We start from the raw sequence: 11,641 nt of genomic DNA on the forward strand, positions 1-11,641 counted from the left end.
GGAAGCACTCCGTCGGTTACGACGACGAGGGTTCCGGTTGATCCGAATCAACGGAACAGCCTGCTCGTGAAGTTAACGTGTAAGTGGCTGAGCACCCCACAGACACGTGTACCCTTAACGTAGTTCTCGGGGATATTCAGCGTGACACAGAGAGTGACAAGGCCGCCCTTTGAAATACAGGTACAACAGAAACAGGAAGTAAGAGTGAGAGAATGTTGTGGTGAAAGAGTACAGCAGGGATAACCACCATCCCCTGCCGGAGCTTCGTGGAGCTTTAGGTGTTTTCGCTCAATAAACACTCACAACGCCCGGTCTGGGAATCGAAACCGCAATCCTATGACCGCGAGTCCGCTGCCCTAACCACTGGGCCATTGCGCCTCCACTATTTCATAATAGACATACAGTGAATCATTTGTACATTCACAATTATTGTTTGCATATGCGTACGCTATTTTCTATTTTTACTGAATTCATTCAGTAGAGTCTGGCCATGCTAAGGCACCGCATTCAATGTTATCAAATAAAATACTTGTTTCCGTCTACGACTTATTTCATTAAAACTATTTGTCGAACCGCCAAGTTACAAATATATATATATGTATACACACACGTTTTATATGCTTGTATGTATGTATGTATGTATGTATGTATGTATGTATGTATGTATGTATGTATGTATGCATGTATGTATGTATGTATGTATGTACGTATGTATGTATGTATGTATGTACGTATGTATGTATGTATGTATGTATGTATGTATGTATGTATGTATGTATGTATGTGTGTATGTATGTATGTATATATGTAAATGTGGTGTGTGTGAATGTATGTATGTATGTTTATATATATATATATAATATATATATATATATATATATATATATATACATACATACACATATATACTTATATACACATATGTATATGCATATTACACACACACACACACACACATTCACACATATATATATATATTCAGTGCAATTTAGTAAATAATAATGATGGTATTTTTTATAAGCTTAAAGCTTATAGCGACCGCCATGAAAATGACTTAGGAAAATAGTCTAATATTGGCCTATATGCCTCATTATTAGACTATTTTCCTTAGTCATTTGCTCTGTGATCGGTATAAGCTTTAAACATACATACATACATACATACATACATACATACATACATATATATATATATATATAATGGCCCTCTTAGACATGCCCTCAGCCACGCAGAGAGCCACGATCACAAGTTATGCAGATGATACAAAAGTTTCACAGGCAATACAGAACCCTGAAGACACTATGCACCTGCAATGTGAGCTGGACAAAATATACAAGTGGACTAAAAAGTATAGCATGCTGTTCAATGCTGAAAAGTTTCAAGCTTTATGCTATCAGCATGCAAAACTAAATGTAATACTCAATAAATACACTAGACCTGGAGGGATTGCAATCCCAGAGGCGCAATCAGTGCGAGACCTGGTATTTACATGAGTGATGATGCAACCTTTCATGTGCGTGTTGCTAAATTGGCAATGAAATGTAGGCGGCTGACCGGATGGATTCTTAGAACCTTTAGAACAAGAGACCAGGAAACCATGATGGTCCTCTGGAGGACACTTGTCCTAAGCCACTTTAACTATTGCTCTCAGCTATGGTCACCATCCAGTGTCAAATTAATCACGGAACTTGAGACGATCCAACGAAGCTACACGAAGATAACCTCTGTGCAGCATATAAGCTACTGGGAAAGACTCAAGAGATTAAGACTCTATTCCTTAGAGCGTAGGCGAGAAAGATATGTTATAATATACATCTGGAAGATCCTAGAAGGACTTGTCCCAAACTTTGGCATCGAGAGTTACACAAATACTAGAACAGGGCGCCACTGCATAGTGCCAAGGACTCCAAATTTGCCATCAAGATGTAGGACAAGATACTGTGATAGCCTGGGCTTCAGAGACTCACAGCTCTTCAATATCCTCCCGAAGAACCTGAGAGACCTGCATGGGGTGGATGCAGATGTCTTTAAAATAAAACTGGATCTTTTCCTGTCAGGTATCCTAGATGAACCAACTTCACGGCATGAGGTGCAGATGAGGGCAGCTGCATCGAACTCTCTCATGCACCAAATGGCAATTGCTAAAAAGCAATCGTGAAGTAAAATCATGTAGCAACACCAAATGGCGGTACCCCAGCATGGCCACAGCTCGTGAGCTGAAACTAGATAAAATAAAATAAAAAATAAATAAAAATAAAAAATACTGTTGTGTCTGGGGAGAGTCATTTTCTTTTTGTGCCTTATAATTTAACACACTCACCGGTAAACTTTCCACTTATTTCTTATTGTTATTGTAATACTTTTGTGACAATCAGTACTTAACACAACAAAGTTTATACAAAGCTTTACATTTTACTTTTGACAATCTTTTTCTACAAAAGTGAAATCGGTCAAGTGAATAAACATCATAAAAATTGCATTTTCAAACCTTCTTTCTTATATCCATCATAAAATTAATAACATTAATTTTATATGAATGTTTACAGACATAAGTTACGTGAGAATTTAGTATTTGTAAATTTTTATTTCTTATTTGTATTTAAAAAAAAATTTTTTTTATTTTACATTTAAAAAATTTTTATTAATTTTATTTGAATTAAATTATGGCTTGCTCAGTAACATACTTATATGTTAAAATTAAAATTAAAATTAAAATATAGTATTTGGTATCGAACTATGATAAAGTTATTTAGAGGCCTGATGATTGGGGTTACATTTTAAGAAAGGTTCCTGTAAAACACTTCGTGCTTAAGGAACCGTAAAATGAACCTCAAGAAACACGTGTAGCTGAGAAATGAGTAGTATTAAATTAAATTAAAACTCTTTTATATGGTGAGATGAAGGGAACTACTATCTCTAAATAACAGATATATTTTTCCTCATTGAGAATAATTTGAACTCCTGTGATGCCGGAATTTTTATTCCCTAATAAGTAAAATTAAATATACATACATACATATATTTAAATATTGAGGGAGATAAATTAATATTAATTTTAATATCAATTTAAAACCAGTAGTCCAGCATTCAAAAAATCTGAGAAGTCAGAGAAAATTCAAATATATGTGTATATTGGCAGGGCTGGCCTGCTAGGTAGCCGGCCGAATGCTAGAAGAAGATCATCAACGATCAAACTACAAGGGAAATTCTCTAGAGGAAGAATTCAGCGAATACCAGAACCAAATTTGGCGGGCAGGACATATGAAAATTTAAATAAAAAACAAACTTAAATGCATACCTCGGTTTCGGTCTTTAACAAAAGAATTACTTGCATAATTCAAATGTCCGTGACTTCATCAGTACATTCGGTCATCGAGATGCAAACTGAAAAACTAACGCGAAGCTTAATCAATGTTGTTATCGTGCAATGCCTGTGCAAGAAGATTTTTTTTTTAAGTGAGGAAAGGCTGTGCACTGAGTCAATCCCAATCACTAAGCAACAGCAGCCATAATCCGAAAAGAAGGACAAGTCAACATCATCGGTAACCACTGAGTCGCAGGTCTTATGTCGGAGTTATCCCAGTTACCTGAGTTACCTTCTCCTAGAAGGATGCCCTAACAAAGGCTAGGAGTCCTTCACTCCCAATGGTTTAACCGCGCGATCGGGTATTCAGTCCGATTATTTCTATGTCCCCGCGCATGATATAGCCTTAAGACATTTATTGGATGGCCGTTGACTCTCAAGAGTTCCTCCGCCCTTTGACGGGTTTTGTTTTTCATCCCGAAGGGTGTCCCATAAACACCCTTCTCACCAAGCAAGCTTGGTGGGTGGGGTTGCCGGTTTAGTCGCCGACGACCCGACCATGCAACAGGTTGTAATGGGTTACATGTTACCAGTAGCACTCGAACGTGACCTGACACTAACATACATACATACATACATACATACATATGCTCAAGCGAATGAAAGTAACCCTGGATACATTTACATTGAGCAGGTTGTATTAAATAATTTAACTTAGCTCTACACTATTCAAAATTTCTTAGGGGTAGAATACAACCACATTCTCAGATGTATGAAATCGAACGGAAGAGATTTTTTAAATTCAAAAGAAATTTATAAATAGCTTAGGGTGAGAATATTTAGCCTTCCATTAGTCCTTTGAAGTTAAGTGCATATTTTAGTTTAGCTGCGACAGCGAGTCATTCCCCCATTAGTCAGTGTGTCAAGCACAACTGCATGGTATAAGCCATAGTGATAGTACGCGAAAGGAGGAAATGATTCCATTGTAAGCCAACAGAAAACATATACCGTTCAACTGTGAATGAGTGCCTGACATCAATATCAGATGGAGCAATTATGGAACGAATTGTGGTCACTGCTTGACAAAGTATTCACGTGACCCGAACTGAACACTGGAGGCCCGAATATTCTTATCTATAATCGATTTCTAATTTTTCTTTCTGTATTCTCTTCACACCGACTCCGCACATCTGAGGATGTGGGCATGTCCTGTCCTCCCAATACTGATGTGGAGCTAACTCAGCCTATTATACATACACACATACATACATACATACATACATACATACATACATACATACATACATTTAAATATATATATATATGTTGCCTTTCGGTTATATTTATATATATATATATATATATATATATATATATAATTATTATTTGAGGGAATAAATCCAAACTTACAAGGAAAAAAGAATTCAATTTAGAAATACTAAATCAAATTCCACACAATATAATATATATTAAATATTAGAAAAAAAACACCTTTTATCAATTCAAAATGAATAATTAAATTACACCATCTAGAAAATTACATTTAATAGAAAACTTTAAAATAAAATAATAATTGTTATTTTATTTTTAAGTTTTCTATTATATGTAATTTTCTAGATGCTGTAATTTAATTATTCATTTTGAATTGATAAAAGGTGTTTCTTTTCTAATATTTTATATATATATATATATATATATATATATATATATATATATATGTGTGTGTGTGTGTGTGTGTGTGTGTGTGTGTGTGTGTGTGTGTATGCACTGCTGTCTATATTAATTTCCGGTGTACACATTAGCGAGTTGCTAAATCATCCATAGATTTTACATGGTGTAAACCTATATACTGACAGAGAATTCAGTCCGGAATCAGCCGGTCGAGCGGTCCTTACTGATGAAGTAACGAAAATTGCCGAAACTGACCGGTTGGTATAATGAAATCTCGATCAGTGTTTCGGGCGATTATAGTCCCTGTTAGTATATATGTATACAATTAAGTGCTTTGACTACAGCATTAGAGCATTTTAGCTCTTATTTCTAGCAATGTAGGTGTTTCTAACACCCGAGTCATGTTTGGTGACAATTATAGTTTTCCTTTTTGGTAAAACATTGTACATCGCTGTCTGTATAAATTTTATGTACACACACACACACACACACACACACACACACACACACACACACACACACACACACACACACACACACACACACACACACACACACACACACACACACAGGTGCATATGTGTATGAGTGTGTGTTCCAGTTTGTGTGTTCATGCTTATTTCCTGGTGTAAACGGGTATGTACTTTATATCAAAATATATCGATTGTAATAACTAAAATAAGTATTTGGTGTCGATATGATCGCGTAAAAAGTTTAAGTTTGTGCTCCAGCAAAGCCGCACTCGAGTAGATGAATCCAATAAAATGTATATTAGAAACAAAGGACACTTCATTCAACTTCCATTCATGTGAAATCATCTTAATTTCGTTTGCTTTCCTGTATTACTCAACCCATATATCAGCTAGGTAAAAAAATAAAAAAATATTTGTTGGTGGATGAGATTAGCAATGACAGAGGCAGTTGAATGAACTTTATTTGAACTAATAGCTATGTATAATCAATTTTGTCTTTCTTTTTAGCCCTAGGTCATTCCAGATCGAGCTAGCGCATGAGCCAAAGATTTCTAGCTGTGTCAATGTGTAGTTTTTCAGGTATTATGCATCTAGGAATTTATTATCGAATATAACCTTCCTTTACAAAAATGTAAATTCAAAGGTAATTTGGTCGATACGTTTTTGCAATTGGGATAACCTAGAGGTGCTCTCTGTAGACGTGGCGTGTTGGTGCTGTTTTTTAATTACATTTTACAGTATAAACTGAGCTCAACAATCCGATGAGAGAGAGACACTGTTGGTCGTTCGACAGGCTAGAAATGACCTGCAAATCTCCCTCAAATCACACCTTACAGTCTTAAAAAGGGAAGCTACAGTGGATGATGTACTCACTGATATCTTTTGTCCTTTTTTAGTTATAGTCACTGGAATGTGGCCATGTTGGGGCACCGCCTTGGAGAATTTAGTCGAAAAAATCGAACTCAGTACAGACACACACACACACACACACACACACACACACACACACACAAAACGAGCTTTCACATAGTTTCCGTCTACCAAATGAACTCACAAGGCATTGATTGGCACAGGGCTACAGTAGAAGACACTTGCCAAAGCTGTATAGTGTGACTGAACCCGAAACCACGTGGTTGTAAAGCATGCTTCTTAACCACACAGCCTTATGCATGGTCAAGGCTTTAAAATATCTTTCGTTCTAGGCCTGCTCCATCAGTGCTGTGCATCAACTCTAACAACAAAAGTAGCACTCGCATTATGTATTTGCAACCCAGTACGTCATCTATTCCTCTCCGCGACGGTCTCTTTGTATAGGTAGTAACAAAACAACGTATTGGAGTTGATATAAAAACAGCCATAACAACAACAGTCGCAACTGCAATATCATCATCATCATCAACAATATCTGACACAATGAAGATGTTTCTGCAGGGTCAAATGCCTCAACGATAGCGCTACTACACTTACGAGAAAAGAACAGCGAAATTTTTCTCAAATCCTAGCTAACAGCTTTAAAAAAATAGAGTGGGCACACGGGATAACCTAGTCACAGATACCTCTAAAGCAGTCATAGTGGAGGCACGTGGATTAGTGGTTAGGGTGTTGGACTCATGATCGTAAGATTGTGGTTTCGATACCGGGAACAAAACACTTCTTGAGCAAAACACTTCATTTCATGTTGTTCCAGTCCAATCAGCTGGTAAAAATGAGTTATCCTGCGACGGAACGACGTCCCGTCTAGGTGGAAATTTTATACGCCATGAAAACCGAGAAACCGGCTCTTATGAGTCGGCATAACTCGAGAAGATAATTTTTTTTTTTTTTTACCTAAAGTAGTCATAGATATCACTAAAATGTGGGATACTCACACGGCAGGGTTGATCTGAGACTAAACATCAACAATAATAATAACAAGAACGACAACAGTAATAGCAATGATACATTTGCTTTAGAATGTCTTAATTTACAAATATTTCACCCTCTAAAATTTGTTTTACAACAAATGAATTTTTCTCTTTCTTTAGTTGTTGTGTAAGCGCTGCAAGATAATGATGATGATGATGATGATGAATAATTCTTTGTACTTCGGAAGGACGAAAGATAAAGTCGACCTCGGCGGAATTTGAACTCAGAACGTAGCAACAGGCGAAATACCGCTCAGCATTTCGTCCAGCGCGCTAACGATTCTGCCAGCTCATCGCCTTAATAATAATAATAATAATAATAATAATAATAATAATAATAATAATAATAATAATAATAATGATAATAAAATGCCCCGATGCAGTACCAGGCAGTGGCTCTCATGGCTTCTGATCTTAACTGATTGGAAGTGTTATCACGTACATTGTTTTGTCTTGGTATAAAAGATGGGCTACAGCAAATATTCTGCTCAATACCACAGATTTGCTTGTCAGTTGTTTGACCTTAACCAGTTGAGCATGTCCCTTAGTGGCTGACGATATGTGCATCTCTGATCACGAGCAGAAGTAGTGGGGGAGCATCATAGCCATGTGTTGAGAGGGATTCTTTGGGGTTTGAATAGTTCACCTCTGGAAACATGGGTGGTTCTTTCAACATCCTTAAACAACCTTATTCAGGGACCGTTTGAGCGGGATGGGCTACTCAACCTGAAGAAAATTCTAACTGGGCCCCACCTGCAAGGTCATGTGCTGTTTATCTTGATATGAGATCACCATGTCGCGCACATATGGTTATGATGCATGTGTCTGGTGTACCCTTATCAGACGGGTAGTCATGATGGGTATATTGGGCTTCGTATATTTTACCCCAGTGTCACTTTGATGGCATGAACTGCTCTCTCACTCAATAATAATAATATAATAATAATAATAAATAATAATAATAATAATAATGATAATAAAATGCCCCGATGCAGTACCAGGCAGTGGCTCTCATGGCTTCTGATCTTAACTGATTGGAAGTGTTATCACGTACATTGTTTTGTCTTGGTATAAAAGATGGGCTACAGCAAATATTCTGCTCAATACCACAGATTTGCTTGTCAGTTGTTTGACCTTAACCAGTTGAGCATGTCCCTTAGTGGCTGACGATATGTGCATCTCTGATCACGAGCAGAAGTAGTGGGGGAGCATCATAGCCATGTGTTGAGAGGGATTCTTTGGGGTTTGAATAGTTCACCTCTGGAAACATGGGTGGTTCTTTCAACATCCTTAAACAACCCTTATTCAGGGACCGTTTGAGCGGGATGGGCTACTCAACCTGAAGAAAATTCTAACTGGGCCCCACCTGCAAGGTCATGTGCTGTTTATCTTGATATGAGATCACCATGTCGCGCACATATGGTTATGATGCATGTGCCTGGTGTACCCTTATCAGACGGGTAGTCATGATGGGTATATTGGGCTTCGTATATTTTACCCCAGTGTCACTTTGATGGCATGAACTGCTCTCTCACTCAATAATAATAATAATAATAATAATAATAATAATAATAATAATAATAATAATAATAATAATAATAATAATGTGGACGTGATACTAAGAGTGACTGGCGCGTTTGGAAGTATCAATACTCAACTACAAAATTAGCTCCAAAAAAATGGGTAGAAATGTAAAGATAGAATGCCTACAAAAAGTATTATTGCTTGGAACTGCAATGTTCTTCAAGCATGATCAGTAATCAAGTGTTACCTTAGTCTATTGGCTGTGGACAGCTGACACTTTCCAGCACATCCTGTAAAATAAACTGAGAGTTCATTTATCAACATAATAATAATAATAATAATAATAATAATAATAATAATAATAATAATGATAATAATAATAATAGAAGAAACAAAGAAAGAACGAAAGAAAAAAGAAAAGACGAAAGAAAAAAGAAAAGACGAAAGAAAAAATGGAGAAAGAAAGAACGAAAGAAAAAAGAAAGATAGAAAATAGAAAGAAAGGACGAAAGAAAACGAAAAAGAGAAAGAAAGAACGAAAGAAAACAGAAGGAAAGAAAGAAAGAAAAAAAGAAAGTCAGCATCAGGAGAAAGTTTTTTCAAACTTTATTGTTGAAACATATGTACTCAGCTACTTGTATTCATACATTATGCGCACATTTGGGTATGTGCGTGTGTGTGTGTCTGTGTGTAGATATGTGCATTCATTAGATTTCATTGAATTAGTAATTATAGTAAATAAAGAGAACAGTGTTTTAAATTTGCAATAGGATCACAGTTAACAACCATGCCAGTTACCCCCCAAAAGAGCGCTAAATAACCGTAGAAAGAACAGATCGTCACACAAAATACCTTGTCATAATCTTTCTACGGCTGATAGAAGGTATACCAGTAAGGTACTAGAGCCCATGAAATCGACGACATCTCTTTCTACAAAGTGTTAGAAATTCGGTGAAATTAATTAGAGCAATAAGTTTGTACAATTTTATTTTCTCTCTTTTACATTCTGAGTTCAAAATCTATAGAGGATGACTTTATATTTTTTCTTGTGGGTTCAGTGAAATAAAGTGCCAGTAAAGAAAAAAAAAAAAAACGAAAAGAAAAAAGAAAGAAAGAAAGAAAGAAAGAATGATTGGGCTTGTCCCTATGTAAGAAATCCTTATATTAAACTATTTTCTCCTTTTTGTTTTTCAGGTTTGTCTCGTTTCGAACGCTCTCGCTCTCTCTTTTGACTGTGCTGAAGATTCACCAATCCTGCCAAGCAATGGTGGGACATAAGAATTACAGTTCCTTGTTATTTGCTTTGTTTCTTACTCTCTCCATCCAAATTTGCCGCAGCTATAATAGCGGAAATTACAACAGCAGGCAGCTTCTATCATTGCACAATCATGAAGAAGCTAAAGAACTCAACAAAGACAGACTACTTACCATGGAAAAAGCGCTCAAGTCTGGCATCATTGGAAGGAGTCTAACTACCAAACGCGGTTTCGGAGATAAACGAGATGGGAATATTCGACCCATTTTATTAGAAACTAGAGGATTCGGTGACAAACGTTTAGCTGAAATAAGCTACGAGAGAGAAGGATCACCTGAAATACAAGGAATTGAACTCTTCGCTCGCGGATTTGGAGATAAAAGAGGGCTTGATGATAATCAATTACTGGAAAAATCAATTTTTTCTAACCCTGACTACCTTGAACTTTTAGACAGAAGTATCGATGACAAAAGGGGATTTGGTGATAAAAGGGGATTTGGCGATAAAAGAGGATTTGGTGACAAACGATTCATGGTTGTTGGGAGAGGTTTTGGTGATAAACGTGGATTTGGAGATAAACGTGGATTTGGTGACAAGAGAGGCTTTGGTGATAAACGTGGCTTTGGTGATAAACGGGGTTTTGGAGACAAGCGTGGATTTGGTGACAAATAAATTAGATTGCTTTTCTGGACAGACATTAAAATTTTAACTTTTAGATGTTTACTTTGAGGCATAAATGTATGACTATATATAATTATGTTTCTTACGAAAAAACTAAAACTAAAAATATATGTCCATGAAAATATAAACTGAACAATAAAACAAAAGAAAAATAAATTTGATACAACTGGACTTCAGTTCTCTTTTTTTAAATAAGAAAAAGCAATCCGCTGACTATCTGCTAAGCATTGGGTAGCAGTAGAAAAAGACCTAAATAGAATGGTTGCTTGCTTTAAAAAGGAGATACGAAAATATCTACATAAAATGTAAGATATGTCACGATCTCAGAAATCTAAAGAAAAAAAGATGCTTTTTTGTTTTTTTATTGATTAAAAAAATTATAAAAATACAGGCTGGAATAATGTTTCTATGAAACCAGTTTCATTGTTAATAAACAGATGACTTTTGCAAAAAAAAAAAAGTTGTTGGTTAATTTATGTTAATTTTCTTATTATTCGGACAAGGTAGTTAATGAGATAATTAATGACGATGTTTTAATAGCAATTTATCTTCTGTAATAATAAGATCTTGCTAGGGCATCAATGCTTCAATGATGTATGCAGCAGAAATCCATATTACGAAGTGGGTATTAACATGTTCATTGTGATCATAAAAGTGTTATCTCTTTAATTATATCGAAAATATCCAGAAAAATAAAAATAAAATTCAACTGTTGTGCTATTGCATGTTCCTAGCAAATCATCATCACTATCCGATTCTTATTCCAAGTTGGAATACCTCAATTTATATTACTAATAATCTTCTGAAAGTTATGAATACAAAAACATCA

General features: G+C 35.9%; 1 protein-coding gene across 2 annotated transcripts; it reads left to right on the forward strand.

Moving 5' to 3' along the window:
• Positions 1-10,047: 10,047 nt before the first annotated feature.
• Positions 10,048-11,259, forward strand: LOC115213033 (eukaryotic translation initiation factor 3 subunit A-like). Of its 2 annotated transcripts, XM_036503857.1 has the most exons (2): positions 10,048-10,515; positions 10,606-11,259. In XM_036503857.1, exons 1-2 carry the CDS (start codon positions 10,141-10,143, stop codon positions 10,801-10,803), a joined length of 573 nt encoding a protein of 190 aa, XP_036359750.1. In that variant the 5' UTR covers positions 10,048-10,140; the 3' UTR covers positions 10,804-11,259. The 2 variants fall into 2 exon arrangements, with proteins under 2 accessions (XP_036359750.1, XP_029637797.1); XM_029781937.2 differs by having other exon boundaries at positions 10,050-11,202.
• The last annotated feature ends 382 nt before the right edge of the window (positions 11,260-11,641 follow it).

This window comes from Octopus sinensis, linkage group LG6 (genome assembly GCF_006345805.1).
Source record: "Octopus sinensis linkage group LG6, ASM634580v1, whole genome shotgun sequence".
In the NCBI taxonomy this organism is placed as follows: domain Eukaryota; kingdom Metazoa; phylum Mollusca; class Cephalopoda; order Octopoda; family Octopodidae; genus Octopus; species Octopus sinensis.

Bases quoted from the DNA above. Each gene is read 5' to 3' on its own strand.
- LOC115213033 (XM_029781937.2), top strand. From the start codon at position 10,141: ATGGTGGGACATAAGAATTACAGTTCCTTGTTATTTGCTTTGTTTCTT.